At 43.0% G+C, this 20,387-nt stretch overlaps 1 protein-coding gene across 7 annotated transcripts in view; it reads left to right on the plus strand.

Annotated features, from left to right (window-relative positions):
• IQSEC3 (IQ motif and Sec7 domain ArfGEF 3) overlaps positions 1 to 20,387 on the plus strand; it is a 74,446-nt gene that overhangs the window by 34,705 nt on the left and 19,354 nt on the right. For all 7 annotated transcript variants that reach the window (XM_075210575.1, XM_075210576.1, XM_075210577.1 and 4 more), the window contains exon 3: positions 13,041 to 13,269. In XM_075210575.1, the coding sequence (XP_075066676.1) occupies positions 13,041 to 13,269 (229 nt within the window). The remainder of the gene's footprint in view (positions 1 to 13,040; positions 13,270 to 20,387) is intronic.

Consider the following 20,387-nt stretch of genomic DNA (forward strand, 5'->3'; position numbering starts at 1 on the left):
ACGGTTGACAGTTTCCTAAGCTGACCTATCCATTTTCTGGAATACCTGGCCACGTAGGTACAATTATTGCTCATTGTTTGCCACCCACTAGCAAAATATTTTATTTTACGATTTGACGCATGTTTGGCCAGCGCTCAAGGATTGGTACGTCGTTCGAGAGTGATACATTTATCTCTGACATTGCAGGGACAGTATTGCCAGGGCCCAACTGATGAATGATCAATTAGGAAGTGTACTGCTGAATATAAATAAAATATAAATGTAGGAAATGCCGTTCGCTAGTGGGATTCCGGACACTAGCCGTACTGGAGATATTCAGGACCCCTGCCTATGTATTTAATTCAGGGCTGTATTTACCGTATATAAAGACTGTTCAGTAAGGCAGTATCTTTATGATTGAAGTTACTCTTTTCTTTTTCTTTTATTTTGCTACTGATTGGTCTCTATCATGCTCCCATTTTCCTGGTAAAAGTAACAGAGAAGTTAGATAGAGGGACATGTGTTTATGGGGTGCATAGTCCCTAATTTAGGGTGTACCCACTAATCATCATCATCATCATCATTATTTATTTATATAGCGCCAACATATTCTGTAGCGCTTTACAATTGGGGATAAACATAGTAAACTAATAGACAAACTGAGTAAAACAGACAAAGAGGTGAGAAGGCCCTGCTCGCAAGCTTACAATCTATGGGACAATGGGAGTTTGATACTTGAGGTTAAGATTACATTTTGCATTTCAGTCCAGCCAGACTGCAAAGGTAAAAGTGACTCATAAGCTAAATGATCCCATCACACAGCAATGTTGGTCAGGGGGTAGTTGTCTTGTGTGAAATTGTGTAACGGGTGGAAATAGGGTAATGTAGTGAGGTTAATAAGGTGGTTGAAGAATATTATAAGCTTGCCTGAAGAGGTGGGTTTTCAGCCTTAAAAAAGTCCTGTAACCGGGAATGGGAGGATGTTATAAGGATAACACATCTCATTGGATGTGATATCTAATAATATCATGTGCCCCCTGTCCCCATCCTCTAGTACCTCAGAAATTGTCCATTCTCTGTGTTGGACATGGAAACCCCTCCATTTTGGTAGTGGGGGGGGGGGAATGGTTGAGTTTACTATAAAAACATTACTATTATTGGAATCTTCCTTCACATACTATATTAACTTTCATGTTTTTGGAGTCTGGGAATAGACCGAAACACCTGGAGCAAACACGGGGAGAACATACAAACTCCCCACAGATAGTGATCTAGACAGAATCGAACCCATGACAATGCTAACCACTGTGCCAGCGGGCTGCCCAGAAAATGGAGGTGGGGGGAGCCGACAGATGAGGTAGATTTTCCACGTTTTAAGTTGCACCCAGGTACATGAGTACATATAATTGTATATGATGGACACTATGTAAACTCACTCATTCACCCGTACTCTGTACAGTCCTACTTCATGTCTGTGTTCTCATACTGTAACAAAGGGAAAATTAAATGGCACCCATAAACAGCAACGTAGCGATCATACCCGAGGGCCAATCCCTGCACCCCCCTCTCTCCTTCTGTTATTTTTTATGGAGAAAAAGATGATGAAAAAGACAAGTAAATAAAAATGATATAAGACTTTTTAGGTGTAGTTCAGCTATATGGTAAATACAGACAACCAGTCACCAAATTTTCGTGAAAAACGGTAGAGATGTTGCTGAGATTTAGCGAACAATAACGTTTGAGTCAATCCAATGGGATGTGATACCTTCTCGCAGCCTGTAGGTGGCGCTGACAAACATATTCATGTATTGGAACCCACAGCTTGCTGGCTGCCTAACACTGCATAGATAGTAATAGCACAGGCACCCCGAATGGGACATTGAGCTGCAGTTATCTTAATAGTTTCTAGTGAGGTCACAGGCTGCATTTGTTTCTTATTTTTGCAGAGCTCTTTTAAAATCACACACAGTCCACAAGTCACTCACGGCTCCCCTCCTTCTGGGTAAAGCATGAAATATATGCAAGTACTGAATGGCAGACTAATGCTGGCTGCTGCGTGCTTTCCTCCTAACTTACAGCGTCCCTGCATTGCAATTGCAGCTAATTTTAGTATTCACTCATTTATAATTAAATATAGACAGACCCTGTTCTAGGCCTACTCAGTGTGGGGTGTAACATCGCCCAGAAGTGGAATTGGCAGATCAGGGTGTAATTCGGGTGAATTGGGGGCCGAGTTTTGTCAATTTGTAATGCTGACAAGTATGTTAATGTGTGCATGCGTATAGCTGCCCTTATTACCTGTGATAAAATATTTGCACACGTACCCATATATATGTACGGTAGCTTTGTATGTGCATATTTACAACCACATCCATCCATACATACATGTATATATAATGTGTCTATATCTATGTCTGTAACATTTGTGGAATAGTGCATTGCATTTCTGTCTTCTATCTGCGCTCTCTATGTACATCAATATATTGTGCAGTAATAAATAACATTCATTAGTAAATGTGTATTTCAGCATCATGTTGTATATGTGTCTGTGAAGCATTGTGTTACATGAACGTATTTAGGTCAACATATACAGTATATATGTACAATCAACATCTCACTCCACTCAGAGCGCTAACTACAGAGACCAGAGGGTGTGGGCAGGAGGTGGGAGAGGAACCACAGGAGAAATTAACAGTCTCCTGACAGAGGTGTTAAGCAAAGGAAAAGGATATTCAGAACTGATAAAATTTCACACAGAGATACTTAGGAACCACTGAGAGTGAAGATGGTGTCTGCATCATTTTACAAACTCCTACTGACGTCAATGTGCCTACGGTGCTTGGAAAATGTCTGTGTGCAGCCCTAAGAGTTTGTCCGGATAAATGGTTTGTATCACTACATCCCAGATGGAATACAGTGAGAGAGATCCTAGGGGAACATTGTACAGGATAGATCTATGCTTTCCACACGACCAACAAAGACATACACTACATCATTACACCTCCAGACCCCTAAATGAGGAAGGGGAGCCACTTAAGGTTAATGAAGATGGATTATGGCTTTGGGGTAGATTTATTAAACCTTCTAAAAAGGAAATTTGGAGCTTTTGCCCATAGCAACCAATCAGATTGTAGCTATTATTTGTCTTGTACATTCTAGAAAATAACTCAAATCTGACTGGTTGCTATGGGCAACACCACTGTTCCTTTTTAGAATGTTGGATAAATCTCCCCCATGAGGTGATAATGGAATCAGTGGATACAATCAGGAGGGAGAAAGAGATGAAAGAGGGGGGGGCAAGAAAGAAGGAAATATTTAATCTCATACAAGCACTTTTTCCTTGACTGTAAGCAAGGGGGGCAGGATTCAATAACCCACCTACAGTAGACTAGCGCACGTTGGTTTACAGAGTGATGTAAAATTCAGTGTTTTATAATCTGGCAGCATAAATCAAATGCTTTGTTTACAACATTTACAAGAACTGATATTACTGGAGAAAAGAATTTCAGAAATCTCATGTATTTATCCCCGAATACAAAGTTACCAACACTGAAATACCTTTCGTACACTTTGCTGGGAAGTTTGTACAGGTCGCCCAGTGATCTAGATTCCAGGCACGAGATTGTATAATGACCGCAGTTTACATTCTCGACTTCTTAATACAGAGAACAAATATTAATAATACCTGCAGAACCACGGAAGTTGTACTGTGCTACAGAAAGATATACCTGACACACAGAACAAGAGGCGTTGGACTGTCTATAAATACAGAATTACAGTAGATACTAAGAAGTACAACCAGCTTATAGAAGAACAGGTGTTGTACTCAGCAATACATATAAGGGTTTGAGCTCAGAAATGTTCTAAGGTCTTCTTGTATATTTGAGGTCACCCACAGATTTACACTGATATTCAGGCATGAAGTCCATTTCACAATTGTTCCTGGAAGTATTTCACGGTGGTGGATTTTGAAGTATATTTTGGTTAGTTGTGTTGCTGAAATATCCAACCTCAATTTCTTCACTTTCCTTCCAGCTGTCCCGATTTTGGCAGGACAGTCCCGATTTTAGGGCCCGGGGTAACCGTTGGGAGATATCTTCCGCTCACAGCTGACTGAGACATTAGCTTCTAGGATTTGTTGACGTTTCGTTGAATCCATTCTTCTTTCCACCCAAAGAATATGTAATTTGCTACTCTCTGCTGCGGATCCCAATGGATTATACTGTAGCTGCACCTAAACTTTTGCACATTCCACTGTTTATTTTTTTACTTTACGTTAAATTCGACAAATGAATAACATTGTGCATTAAAATGTACAGGGATATATCCTACTTTAGTTTGTATCCTACACAGGTTATGTTCAGATTTTTTCTCTACTTAGACATGCAATTAAAATAGAATTGGACCAGGGGTACCCAAACTTTTGTATATGACTGTATATATGCAGTCAGTGGACAATGAATTGGAGACACCAATATGTAATCAATCAATAGGGTGTTGGGTCATCATGTGCGTCCAGTACTGCCTGTATCCGCCATGGTACTGAGTCATGGCATTACCCTCCGCAAGAGTCAGTCAACTGGTTGATGATGGTGGAACCTCTTGGGTGTCGGTCTATAATATCCCTTAAATGTTCAATTGGGTTCAGATCTGGTGACTGAGAAGGCTATTATCTATGGATAACATCAGTGTCATACTCATCAAACCATTGGGTAACCACACACGCTCTGTGGATGGGGCATTGCCATCTTGAAAGACGCCTCCCATCAAGAAATGCTGCAATTTTTGGTGACGATGATTAATCGTCACCATTATGTAGCGTTGACCTGGCTTCTTAGGGAATGACCACAACCAAACCATGCCAGGAAAACGCGCCCAACGACGGAACCACCAGAGCCCTCCACTGTTGGAAACAAGCCCTCTTAATTTTGGTTTATGGTGATCATGTTGAAGGATGCTTCACCTGACCATATCGCCTTCCTTCTCTGCTCGGTAATCCATTGTCTGTGCTCTTTGCACCACTGATCTTACAGACATACATCGCTGGATGTACAGACCGACTTATACGTGCTGCCCAACTATGGTGTCCTATTCATTTAAATCCTCGTCAGATCACTTTTTTTGACTTTGGCTGTTAGGTTGAATTTTGCAGCCAGTTAATGTGCAGCTGCTCGCATGGTTTGCACTTTGACTGAGTGCAGAGAATCCAGCGATCCTGGAGTAGGCACTTGCACTCACTGTTGCCCTCTGATGATGTTTTTCCCTCAGACTTCCATACTGACACCGTTGCAAGTTGAGCAGTCTCGGTGACTGAAGCTCCTGCCAAACACACCTCAACAATCACATACCCCCCAACATTTCAGTAACAGTTGCTGTAAAGCACCAAGCTACCCCTTAGAAACCTCTCTCCCCCACCAAACACTGCAGCACAGGTAACGAATGCGCCACAACTATGCAGAATTATTTAAATGTAATTGTTGTCCCTGGAGTACACAGGTGTTTCCATCTTTGGGGCAGATTTAATTATAAGCGTTGTCCCTTCGGGAAACTCACGCGCGGGGTTAACGCGCGCAGTGATGGCAATTACGGTACGGAACTCTTCGTTCATTTTTGCTCATTCTATGGAGGTGTGAGCAAATATAACCAAAGATTTTAACCCCACACATCCAGCGGAGGAACCACCAGCGAGACATCAGACACACACACACACACACACACATACACACACACACACATACACACACACACACACACACACACATACACACACACACACACATACACACACACACACACACACATACACACACACACACACACACACACACATACACACACACACACACACACACACACACACACACATACACACACATACACACACACACACACACACACACACACACAATGTATGAATCAGCTCTCTATCCCCCTCTCTCATCCTCACTTTAGCATCCTCTACCTTCCGCCTCATTGCCCTGTCAGCGAATCCTTCTCATCCTGATCTGCCCCCCGGGCGTAGGAAAGCAAGGACTTCAGAGCTGCCGTTTAAATACCCCTCCCCCTTTGCCCACCCTCTTCCCCCAGCCCAGTGTCCTGAGGCGCAGCAATGTAACACTAATGCAGGCTGCCAGCTGCTTTGCCATGTACAGAATGCCAAGCTGAGCTCTGCTCCGCGCACGTAAGACAAACTTTCAGTTGCGAAGTCAGAAGTGAATTACCCTTTTCAGCTGGGACATTTCCCATCACGTTACACATAACGTTTAGACCCTAATTAGTACATGCGGCCACAGACTATACACATACAATGAAAACACCGACTTTATAACTCCACGTAAATGCTTTACTGAGTGATACATAGAGGACGGCATCATTGCTACAAATACTTCTTACTTCATCTGTATCCAAGTACTGTGCTGAAGGCAAATAAGACACCATAATAATGTACTGTAGACACTTACCAATTCTTTTTGTAACACCTTTTGAAATAAGCACAGTATACCAAGTTATAAAAGAGGTTTTAGATGGCTCATGCCTCAGTGCCTCGTTGAAGTCACTACTTGTGAATTGATAGGCTGCTTTCTCATAAGTATTATTTCAGCTTACAAAATATCTGCTTCTGCTGCATATATGTAGGTGATGAATTCACTTTATTATTTTTATTAACATTTATATAGCCCCAACATATTTTGTTGCGCTTTACAATTGGGGCCACAAACACAGTAATAAAATGACAGTAGTATTAGCAGAGAGACAAAGAAGTAAGAAGGACCTCGGAAGCTTACAGAATCTATTTAAAAACGTCTTAATTCCAATTGCTTATGTCATCAAACAATTGGTTCTAAACATCGTAATCACCTATTAAAGGAATATTAAATTATTGGGTACAGATATGTTACAGATAAAGAAAACAGGTAAACTACGTTGTGCCGCAATTACTGTCATTTTGGCTCCGCCTCTTGCGGTGCGATACCAAGATCGTGTCATCGTGCCGTGGGTATTGGGGACAAAATTACTCAACTTGCAACAAATCACTGTCAGGCCTTCATCGTTCCCGTGTTGATTCCTGGGTGGCCCTATTGCACTCTCTAAACACGTCACCCAAATACTAAGAATGTAACCAAAATTAAAACTTCAGTGAAGTTTTGACATCACAATGGATGTTCTCTATGGACACGCCCATCCATCACCCATGTCTGTAAGAGTAGTTATGTGAGAGATGTAAGCAGGCCCGGCGCTCCCATTAGGCAAGGTTAGGCACTTGCCTAGGGCGCCGGGCTCTGGAGGGCGCTACAGAATGGTAAATGATTTTAAAACTGTGCAACGACCGTTGACCATGCCTGTCACGGCCGCCGCACAGCATTCAGATGGACGGGGAGGGGGGAAGAGGCTATTGCTCACCACCACCGCCTCTCTGCTCCGTCTCCTCCCCTCCACTCACTAGTGTCAGTGAGTGGAGGGGAGGAGACGGAGCAGAGAGGCGGCGGTGGTGAGACAAAGTAAGGAAAGATGGGGTGAGGGGGAAGGAGGGCGCCGATTTTTGCGGGGGGGGGGGCGCCGATTTTGTAAAAATGCCTAGGGCGCCATGGACCCTAGCACCGGCCCTGGATGTAAGCATATGTTTTATTCTTGCCTTCCATTAAGTGATGTCAGTGTTCCATACTTTTTCAGTAACCAGTTGCAGCAGAGTTCTGCTGTCATGGAAACGGCTTTCCTATTACTATACTGTACGGTGCTGCTTTGCATAACTGGAGTACCAGGACCGCCCACATTGTCTCATTCATGAGCAAGACAGCTCTCACTAGATAAGATTAACCCTCAACAAATCCTGCAGATGAAATGGTAATATTTTAAGGATACAAACCCTAGTAGGGGCACTGAGAAGGGGTGGGGCGGGTTTCTGAAACTCATGAATTTCGGTGAATCCTCCAAGACCCCCGTGAGAGAAGTCCACCCTTCCGAATATCACTTCTCCTCTTGTAAAGAGGGCCTTAATGACAACATTCATGCCATTAGGCCACGCTGGGCAGGTCCTGATGACGTTTTTCGCCGGAGGGAAGGTCCAGAAAGTAGGCAAGCATGCCCTGGGAACATGTGCTGTTCACGGTGGGGACAAACTGGCTTCCAGCCCCATCCACGTCAGACTGTAGGCTAGGGAAAGCGACTGTATGGACCAATAGCTATCTTTTGGCCCAAGCGGTTACTCTCTTCATAGGCTGCGCACGTAGTATCTGCTTTTGCTGAAGCTGTGTGTGCAGCTTTTGGTGGTGTGATCACACACTAAGAGGTGGCCACAACGGGGCCCGAGATTACTCTTGGTGGCCCTGAATGCAGTCGTGCAATATTACTGCCTTTTAAAATGACCATATCTGTAGCTCTTACCGAGTGCTAAATTCATTCTTTCCCATATACAATTCATATAAACTCTTGTATCGCCCTACATATCTCTCCCTTATTTGTCTTGTCTCCTCTGGCGTTGACGGATACCGCCAGTGATTTCTGCTGAACGGATGCTCTGAGCTGGAGGTTTAGTACCCCCAGCCCTGAGTGTGAATAACGACACTATCCCCTGGTGTGTGAGAGGCCGCACCGAGTCTCCTTGTACGAGGCCACGCTCTGTGCTTGATTGTTGTCGCTGATGCACGTCTGACCTGTTTGACTTCCATTTAAAGCTGAAGGCGGCGTTCGGCTGGCAGATCAAACATTAACTTTATGGTCCGAGTCCACTTTATCCGGAGGCCGGGAGAACCAACTGTCTGTGCATGTATATTATGAGATTCCAGATGGCAGTTATATTAATAGATATAAAATATTCAGGCTCGTCGCCCTGCGCGGAGGGCACAGAACATATTTAATCAGCTTATCCAAGTCACTGGCTTTTCTAAAAATATTCAATCACCTTAACTCTTCAGCAGCCAAAGGGTTATCTGTTAAGCTTGCTGAATATTATGACTGAGGGCCCTGAGCCCAAATCGGCCGTACGCATTTCCTCAATGCCCTTGGTAAAAGGAATATCTTTCAGTAACTTCCTCTGAGTGGTGAGGCATAAAACTGGGTCCATCATAATTATGACTATTAAACAAATGAACAACAGCTATGGGAAATTGGCTGACAATGGGTTCGGGGGGGGGGTTCTTGTTTTTCGGTTTCCTTTACAGCTGCAAGTTGTTTGATCATCAGTACAAAGACTCTGCAAAAAAATCTACAGTGGCTATAGAAAGTATTCACACCCTTTGGTTGTTTTGCCATTTCTTTTTATACATGGTGGAATCCAAATAGATTTATTCAGGAATTCTCACCAATACCAAATATTCTAATGCCAAGTTGTTTTTAAAAAATAAATAAACCTGAAAATATTTTTCTTAATTACAAATAAGAAGCAGATTTTTTTTTTGAATACATAAGAATTCGCTCCACTGTTTTAATACGTGGTGAAAGCACCTTTAGCTGTAAGTACGGCTGTGAGTCTGTCCAACTAAATCTATTCCGGCTTCCTTAACCCAACATTTGTAACTTCCAAATCAGGACATGGCCACACCTCCTCCACAAAGGTCAAGTAACAGTGGGACTGACCACACCCCCGGGGGCGTGTCTTCCACTGTTGTGTTTCCGCATAGTGCGCAGGGACATTCCTTCCAACTTTCTGCAGGTCGGGACAAACGGACCGACTCAGATCTGGAGGTCTGAGCTTTGTACGTCTTCACGATGAAGCTCAAGTTCCATCAGGTTGGATGGGGATTGTCGCTGAACAGCAATTTTCAACTTATTCCACAGACTCTTGATGGGATTGAGGTCTGGACTTTGATTAGTCAACTTCACACAATCATGTTATTGTATTTCAACCACATCAATCTGGCTTTTGCTGTAGGCTTTAGGTCACTGTCCTGCTAGAATATAAATCGTCTCCCAAGTCCTAGTTCTCTTGTAGACTGCAGCAGGTTTTCCTCCAAGACATGTCTGTATTTTGCTCTATCTCGTCCTCTCTCTTGACAAGTATTCCAGTTCCTGAAGCTGAGAAGCCTTCCTAAAGCATTGTGGTCCCAACACCATAGTACATGGCAGGGATGCATTCTTAGGATGTTGCACAGTGTAAGGCTTGTGGAAAACATATCGCCTAGGGTTGATACCAAAAAGTTTCAGCTTGGTCTCATGACTTCATAGAATTTTCCTCCACTTGGTATGAGAGTCTCCCCCATGCTGGGAGAGTCTCCCACATTCTATGAGGCTCTCCCACATGCTATGAGAATCTCCCCCATGCTATGAGGGTCTCCTCCATGCTATGAGAGTCTCCCCCATGCTGGAAGGGTCTGCCCCATGCTATGAAGGTCTCCCTCATGCTAGGACGGTCTCCCCCATGCTATGAAGGTCTCCCTCATGCTAGGACGGTCTCCCCCATGCTAGGAGGGTCTCCCCCATACTAGGAGAATCTCCCCCATGCTAGGAGGGTCTCCCCCATACTAGGAGAATCTCCCCCATGCTATGAGGGTCTCCCATATACTAGGAGAATCTCTCCCATGCTAGAAGAGTCTCCCCCATGCTAGAAGGGTCTCCCCCATTATATGAGGGTCTCCCCCATGCTAGGAGGGTCTAGCACATGCTAGTAGGATCTCTCACATGCTATGAGGGTCTCCCCCATGCTAGGAGGGTCTACCACATGCTAGGAGGGTCTCCCACATTCTATGAGGGTCTCCCCCATGCTAGGAGGGTCTACTACATGCTAGGAGGGTCTATTACATGCTAGGAGGGTCTCCCACATTATATGAGGGTCTCCTATATGCTTTCTGGCAAACACCAGGTGAGATTTCATGTGAGTTCATGGGCCCGGTCTATTGTTCAGTTGGGAATAGTTTCTCCCATCATAGCTTTTGAAGACAGTAATCCTGTCAACGTTGCCATAGACCTCTTTGTGTCCTCACTAACATAGACCTTCTCTCACAGATGCTCAGTCTTGGGAGATGGTCTGTTTGTGCCAATTTGACAGTTGTGCCATATTCTATTGCTTTATTGACAATGGAGTCTTTTTATAACCCTGATTGGTGCTCCTTGATAACCTTTTCTTGAAATTACTTTGAATGTTCTTCCTGATGAAACTCTTGTTTAGAAGCTCACTAACCAACTGTTAAACCTCTCACAAACAATTGTATTTATTTAGAAAAGCCTTGAATTGTACACAGCTGGACTCAGGTAATGGTGCATGCACTAGGGTGTTTTATACTGATCAATGGAAAAAAATCTCAAATAAATTCATTTTGTTTCCATGATTTAAGAAAATAAAATGTGAAATATGGTAAAGGAACTGAATTATTGTATCTCCTTGTCCTTTACCAGAAGTTACACTGTAGATTTCCCCACAAGGCTCTAGCAGAGGAAGTGTAACTGCAGGAGCTGACTCGTCACTTTATTAAGGCTGGGTACAAACTACAGAAAATGTCTCCCAAAGTGACGAGTTAATGATTTTACCAACGACTGAGAAAAGAAGTCCCGATCAGCATGCTGATTCCTGTGTACACATCACATAATACATGTTTAACAAGATTTACCTGTGCTCTTCATCTGTCATAACCATCGGCTGAAAATATCCTGACTCTGCACACTCCATAGAGATCTATGAACACTGCTGGTCCTGAGTGTACACACTGCAGGATTGGAACAACATCGTTCCATCGCTGACTGTAAGCTCCAATGGGGCAAGGACTGATGTGAGTGAGTTCTCTGTACAGCGCTGCGGAATTAATGGCTCTATTTAATAAATGATGATGATGATGAATGACATTTTTAGTCCGGTTTTAAAATCAAATGATATGATGAGCATTGGAACGATAATCGCTCACTAATGCAATATTGAGCCAAACTGTCATTTATTGTGTGATTGGCCCGATATAACTGGCTGAAAAACCTGTAGTGTGTACCCAGCCTAATTCTTTCACACAATCATATGTTGTTGTAAATTTGCAGAGCTGCTGGCCCCCTTAAACCAGCCACAAACTCAATTATTTTGTTTCCAATTGAACAATTGCGCTTCCATACAATCACATCAATATACAATTGAAGTACTCAAGTTACAATCTAACTGTATTGTTATTTCAAAGCAAATTGTTTGCAAAAAAAAATCAATGATTGTGTCACACACCTTACATTTAATCTGAATTTAATCTGACAAAGCAGAAATGATATCTGGAGACTGGAGATCTGGAGATCTGGAGAGTAGGACTTTAATTGGGCCATAACAACATACATACTTCAATTAACTTCAATCGGATTGCTTATAGATGAACATTTTCTACCGAAGACAATGAGATTTTATCTTTTTAACAACTGAACCAACAGTTATCTAACGATCGGATTGGATGGACAGATCAGATATAATCTATATAGGCAACTTTTTTGAGGTTAACCCAAAAGGCCAACTTGAAATGTTGTTTTTTTGTTTTTGAATAAGTTAGCATGCCCAACCAATGAACGTATTAAATTAGTAAGGTGTAAGGTGCGCAGAAAGTTCATTAATATCCTCAATTGTCTCAATGGGTGATGAAAATGTTGAATATGAAAACATTTGTGTCTCTGATTTTCAAAAGACTGTAAATACGTCCTCTCTTTGTAATACTTACTGTTTGCGGGATGCTTGCTTCATATTTATAAGTATGTGTGTGTGTATATATATATATATATATATATACATATATGGGATAGCGCTCTCCCTACTGTAAATTATATAGATGTTACCAGTCACAAAGGCGATCTGTGACCTTACAAGATCATACGGTTATAAACAGGTCACAGAAATTGAGGTGACGTCTAACACCTGTGATACGTTTTGGCAGCCGGTACACTCTTCATTTTCCAGTGGACAATGAGGTGATGTCATCAGATCTCAATTATAAACGATGACATCAGAGCTCAGTGTTTATAGATATTATTCACAGGTGTGTATACATACATATTACAATCACTTATGAATCATATGTATATATTGTGCTTAGAATAGGAATGCAGTGTATTTTGTGACATAACTGGTATCACCTTTGCCTACAATGCAAATAACGATCATGTCTGTTTCACAGCGATGACTCCGCCAACAAGAAGTTGCTCTGTGCGGCATGGGACGTCCGGGACAGTGACAGTCAGAGGAATAATAACTCCAAGCAGCAGGAAGAGGAAGAGTTGCTGACCAAGGCCAGTCTGCACCACACGGCGTCTCCGGTCAGAGTACAGAGAGGGAAGAATGCAGCAACCTGCTCTCATGGCACTAGCTCGGAGTATGAACTGTCCCTGGATCTCAAGAACAAACAGGTCAGAGTTTCATCTGTGTATGACTTCTAAACATGATCACCACTATCAGCTGAGTGTAACAGCTCGCACAGAGTATAAGAGCTCACGCTGAGTATTATAGCTTGCGCTGAGTATAAGAGCTCACACTGAGTATAACAGCTCACACTGAGTATAAGAGCTCGCACTGAGTATAAGAGCTCACACTGAGTATAAGAGCTCACACTGAGTATAAGAGCTCACACTGAGTATAACAGCTCACACTGAGTATAAGAGCTCACACTGAGTATAACAGCTCGCACTGAGTATAACAGCTCACACTGAGTATAAGAGCTCGCACTGAGTATAAGAGCTCACACTGAGTATAAGAGCTCACACTGAGTATAAGAGCTCACACTGAGTATAACAGCTCACACTGAGTATAACAGCTCGCGCTGAGTATAAGAGCTCACACTGAGTATAACAGCTCACACTTAGTATAAGAGCTCACACTGAGTATAACAGCTCACACTGAGTATAACAGCTCGCACTGAGTATAACAGCTCGCACAGAGTATAAGAGCTCACACTGAGTATTATAGCTTGCGCTGAGTATAAGAGCTCACACTGAGTATAACAGTTCACACTGAGTATAAGAGCTCGCACTGAGTATAACAGCTCACACTGAGTATAAGAGCTCGCACTGAGTATAACAGCTCACACTGAGTATAACAATTCGCACTGAGTATAAGAGCTCGCACTGAGTATAACAGCTCACACTGAGTATAACAGCTCGCACTGAGTATAACAGCTCGCACAGAGTATAAGAGCTCACACTGAGTATTATAGCTTGCGCTGAGTATAAGAGCTCACACTGAGTATAACAGCTCACACTTAGTATAAGAGCTCACACTGAGTATAACAGCTCACACTGAGTATAACAGCTCGCACTGAGTATAAGAGCTCACACTGAGTATTATAGCTTGCGCTGAGTATAAGAGCTCACACTGAGTATAACAGTTCACACTGAGTATAACAGCTCACACTGAGTATAAGAGCTCGCACTGAGTATAACAGCTCACACTGAGTATAACAATTCGCACTGAGTATAAGAGGTCGCACTGAGTATAACAGCTCACACTGAGTATAACAGCTCGCACTGAGTATAAGAGCTCGCACTGAGTATAACAGCTCGCACTGACTATAGCAGCTCGCACTGAGTATAACAGCTCACACTGAGTATAAGAGCTCGCACTGAGTATAACAGCTCGCACTGAGTATAACAGCTCACACTGAGTATAACAGCTCACACTGAGTATAAGAGCTCGCACTGAGTATAACAGCTCACACTGAGTATAACAATTCGCACTGAGTATAAGAGCTCGCACTGAGTATAACAGCTCGCACTGAGTATAACAGCTCACACTGAGTATAACAGCTCACACTGAGTATAAGAGCTCGCACTGAGTATAACAGCTTGCACTGAGTATAACAGCTCACACTGAGTATAACAGCTCGCACTGAGTATAACAGCTCACACTGAGTATAACAGCTCGCACTGAGTATAACAGCTCACACTGAGTATAACAGCTTGCACTGAGTATAACAGCTCGCACTGAGTATAACAGCTCACACTGAGTATAAGAGCTCGCACTGAGTATAACAGCTCACACTGAGTATAACAGCTCACACTGAGTATAACAGCTCGCACTGAGTATAACAGCTCACACTGAGTATAAGAGCTCACACTGAGTATAACAGCTCACACTTAGTATAACAGCTCACACTGAGTATAAGAGCTCACACTGAGTATAACAGCTCACACTGAGTATAACAGCTCACACTGAGTATAACAGCTCGCACTGAGTATAACAGCTCACACTGAGTATAAGAGCTCACACTGAGTATAACAGCTCACACTTAGTATAACAGCTCACACTGAGTATAAGAGCTCGCACTGAGTATAACAGCTCGCACTGAGTATAACAGCTCACACTGAGTATAACAGCTCGCACTGAGTATAACAGCTCACACTGAGTATAAGAGCTCACACTGAGTATAACAGCTCACACTGAGTATAACAGCTCGCACTGAGTATAACAGCTCACACTGAGTATAACAGCTCGCACTGAGTATAACAGCTCACACTGAGTATAACAGCTCGCACTGAGTATAACAGCTTGCACTGAGTATAACAGCTCACACTGAGTATAAGAGCTCGCACTGAGTATAACAGCTCACACTGAGTATAACAGCTCACACTGAGTATAAGAGCTCACACTGAGTATAACAGCTCGCACTGAGTATAAGAGCTCACACTGAGTATAACAGCTCGCACTGAGTATAACAGCTCGCACTGAGTATAACAGCTCACACTGAGTATAAGAGCTCGCACTGAGTATAACAGCTCGCACTGAGTATAAGAGCTCACACTGAGTATAACAGCTCGCACTGACTATAACAGCTCGCACTGACTATAACAGCTCACACTGAGTATAACAGCTCGCACTGAGTATAAGAGCTCACACTGAGTATAACAGCTCGCACTGAGTATAAGAGCTCACACTGAGTGTAACAGCTCGCACTGAGTATAACAGCTCGCACTGAGTATAACAGCTCACACTGAGTATAAGAGCTCACAGTGAGTATAACAGCTCGCACTGAGTATAACAGCTCGCACTGACTATAACAGCTCGCACTGACTATAACAGCTCACACTGAGTATAACAGCTCGCACTGAGTATAAGAGCTCACACTGAGTATAACAGCTCGCACTGAGTATAACAGCTCGCACTGAGTATAACAGCTCACACTGAGTATAAGAGCTCACAGTGAGTATAGCAGCTCACACTGAGTATAACAGCTCGCACTGAGTATAAGAGCTCACACTGAGTATAACAGCTCACACTGAGTATAAGAGCTCGCACTGAGTATAACAGCTCGCACTGAGTATAACAGCTCACACTGACTATAACAGCTCGCACTGAGTATAACAGCTCGCACTGAGTATAACAGCTCACACTGAGTATAAGAGCTCGCACTGACTATAACAGCTCACACTGAGTATAACAGCTCACACTTAGTATAAGAGCTCACACTGAGTATAACAGCTCGCACTGAGTATAAGAGCTCGCACAGAGTATAAGAGCTCACACTGAGTATTATAGCTTGCGCTGAGTATAAGAGCTCACACTGAGTATAACAGTTCACACTGAGTATAAGAGCTCGCACTGAGTATAACAGCTCACACTGAGTATAACAATTCGCACTGAGTATAACAGCTCACACTGAGTATAACAGCTCGCACTGAGTATAAGAGCTCACACTGAGTGTAACAGCTCACACTGAGTATAACAGCTCGCACTGAGTATAAGAGCTCGCACTGAGTATAACAGCTCACACTGAGTATAACAGCTCGCACTGAGTATAACAGCTCACACTGAGTATAACAGCTCGCACTGAGTATAACAGCTCACACTGAGTATAAGAGCTCACACTGACTATAACAGCTCACACTGAGTATAAGAGCTCGCACTGAGTATAACAGCTCGCACTGAGTATAAGAGCTCGCACTGAGTATAACAGCTCGCACTGAGTATAACAGCTCGCACTGAGTATAAGAGCTCGCACTGAGTATAACAGCTCACACTGAGTATAACAGCTCGCACTGAATATAGCAGCTCACACTGAGTATAACACCTCGCACTGAGTATAACAGCTCACACTGAGTATAACACCTCGCACTGAGTATAACAGCTCACACTGAGTATAACAGCTCGCACTGAGTATAACAGCTCACACTGAGTATAACAGCTCGCACTGAGTATAACAGCTCACACTGAGTATAAGAGCTCACACTGAGTATAAGAGCTCGCACTGAGTATAACAGCTCACACTGACTATAACAGCTCGCACTGAGTATAACAGCTCACACTGAGTGTAACAGCTCACACTGAGTATAACAGCTCACACTGAGTATAAGAGCTCGCACTGAGTATAACAGCTCGCACTGAGTATAACAGCTCACACTGAGTATAAGAGCTCGCACTGAGTATAACAGCTCACACTGAGTATAACAGCTCACACTGAGTATAACAACTCGCACTGACTATAACAGCTTGCACTGAGTATAACAACTCGCACTGAGTATAACAACTCACACTGAGTATAACAACTTGCACTGACTATAACAGCTCGCACTGAGTATAACAGCTCACACTGAGTATAACAGCTCGCACTGAGTATAACAGCTCGCACTGAGTATAACAGCTCACACTGAGTATAACAGCTCGCACTGAGTATAACAGCTCGCACTGACTATAACAGCTCGCACTGAGTATAACAGCTCGCACTGACTATAACAGCTCACACTGAGTATAACAGCTCACACTGACTATAACAGCTCACACTGAGTATAACAGCTCACACTGAGTATAACAGCTCACACTGAGTATAACAGCTCACACTGAGTATAACAGCTCGCACAGAGTATAACAGCTCGCACTGAGTATAACAGCTCACACTGAGTATAACAGCTCGCACTGAGTATAACAGCTCGCACTGACTATAACAGCTCGCACTGAGTATAACAGCTCGCACTGACTATAACAGCTCACACTGAGTATAACAGCTCACACTGACTATAACAGCTCACACTGAGTATAACAGCTCACACTGAGTATAACACCTCGCACTGAGTATAACAGCTCGCACTGACTATAACAGCTCACACTGAGTATAACAGCTCACACTGAGTATAACAGCTCACACTGAGTATAACACCTCGCACTGAGTATAACAACTCGCACTGAGTATAACAGCTCACACTGAGTATAACAGCTCGCACTGAGTATAAGAGCTCACACTGAGTATAACAGCTCACACTGAGTATAACAGCTCACACTGAGTATAAGAGCTTGCACTGAGTATAACAACTCGCACTGACTATAACAGCTCACACTGAGTATAACAACTCGCACTGAGTATAACAACTCACACTGAGTATAACAACTCGCACTGACTATAACAGCTTGCACTGAGTATAACAGCTCGCACTGACTATAACAGCTCACACTGAGTATAACAGCTCACACTGAGTATAACAACTCGCACTGAGTATAACAACTCACGCTGAGTATAACAATTCGCACTGAGTGTAACACCTCGCACTGAGTATAACAGCTCACACTGAGTATAAGAGCTCGCACAGAGTATAAGAGCTCGCACTGAGTATAACAGCTCGCACTGAGTATAACAGCTCACACTGAGTATAAGAGCTCACACTGAGTATAACAGCTCACACTGAGTATAAGAGCTCACACTGAGTATAACAGCTCGCACTGAGTATAACAGCTCGCACTGAGTATAACAGCTCACACTGAGTATAACAGCTCGCACAGAGTATAAGAGCTTGCACTGAGTATAACAGCTCACACTGAGTATAACAGCTCGCACAGAGTATAAGAGCTTGCACTGAGTATAACAGCTCACACTGAGTATAACAGCTCGCACAGAGTATAAGAGCTCACACTGAGTATAAGAGCTCACACTGAGTATAACAGCTCACACTGAGTATAACAACTCGCACTGAGTATAACAACTCACACTGAGTATAACAATTCGCACTGAGTGTAACACCTCGCACTGAGTATAACAGCTCACACTGAGTATAACAGCTCGCACAGAGTATAAGAGCTTGCACTGAGTATAACAGCTCACACTAAGTATAACAGCTCACACTGAGTATAACAGCTCACACTGAGTATAACAGCTCACACTAAGTATAACAGCTCACACTGAGTATAACAGCTCACACTGAGTATAACAGCTCGCACTGAGTATAACAGCTCACACTGAGTATAACAGCTCGCACTGAGTATAACAGCTCGCACTGAGTATAACAGCTCACACTGAGTATAACAGCTCGCACAGAGTATAAGAGCTTGCACTGAGTATAACAGCTCACACTTAGTATTAGAGCTCCTCGAGAATTTCTACTACAGGAGGAATCTTGTTACCATTTGTGTCAAATTTGGAAATTGCTTTTATCAGATTATTAACTTTCTTCCGGATCACCAAAATAAGAGTGAGCAAGAAGTATGAGATCGAACTCGATGTCCACCTAAAATAACTTTGCCTTTTAGAGTGGGGGCAAAATGGTGACATTACAAGATTAGAAGTAGAAGGTTCACAGTCGGTGTCATTCAATGACCAATACAGTCAGGGCAGTCAGGGTTAGTGAGGGATCATGGCAAGAAGAAGGGAGGTGGGCTCCTGACCAAGTCAGAAAAAGAAGGTTTGGGGGGGGGGGGGGGGGTTGGTGGGAGCAAAATGAGAGCGGAGATCGGATCATTCCAAAGATGACCCAAGTTTACAGCAAGAGCAAGACAACTTCTGAGGAAAGGTTGGTTCATGGTGAGGATAAACAAGGTCACAGCTCAATTAGTTGTATTAAATCGGGATTATGAAGAATCTGACAGGACTTTCAGAGCTACTCGGTCCTCAAACCGCTTCATCTGACCTTCTTTTGCTTTTTCTACCGGAATAAAATGAATAAACACAGAAAGCCCAAGGGCTACAGGATACACTGCGCGATGTTTGAGAGAAAAAAAAGTGATTTGTGCCTCTCTGGATCTTTGCAGTGTTACGGTTCTTGCCCTCAGTAATGAGATTTATTTCTCAGTTGAACTTCCAGCCAGCTCAGTTAGCACTAAAGCTGTTTCCAAACAGTTGCTGAAATTTTGAGAGCTGACAATCTGTGTTTCCAAAGACGTCTGTTTGCTCCTCTATTTATTACAAAGAAACTGAAGATGATTGAAAGAAATATTTTTATTTTTGTTTTATTGCATAATAAATTCAAAGTACATTCAGGAATATATATATATACATTGTGGTAGACTAAGTGACTGTTATTCTATGCAGCTCTCAAAGCTGATTGGCTGATTCCCGGGCATTATTCTACTAGTAATGCCGGGAATTTTGGCAGCCTGCAAACTCCGAGCCTGCAGCCACAGGAACAGTCACTGCTATTGGGATGGGACCAGGGTTATTTATTTATTATTGTTTATTTATATAGCGGCAATCATGTTACGCAGCGCTGTACAGAGATTATTTAATCATTTCTATTAGTAACTGCCCCAGTGAAGCTTACAATCTAAATTCCCT

This window comes from Mixophyes fleayi, chromosome 4 (genome assembly GCF_038048845.1).
Source record: "Mixophyes fleayi isolate aMixFle1 chromosome 4, aMixFle1.hap1, whole genome shotgun sequence".
NCBI lineage: Eukaryota > Metazoa > Chordata > Amphibia > Anura > Limnodynastidae > Mixophyes > Mixophyes fleayi.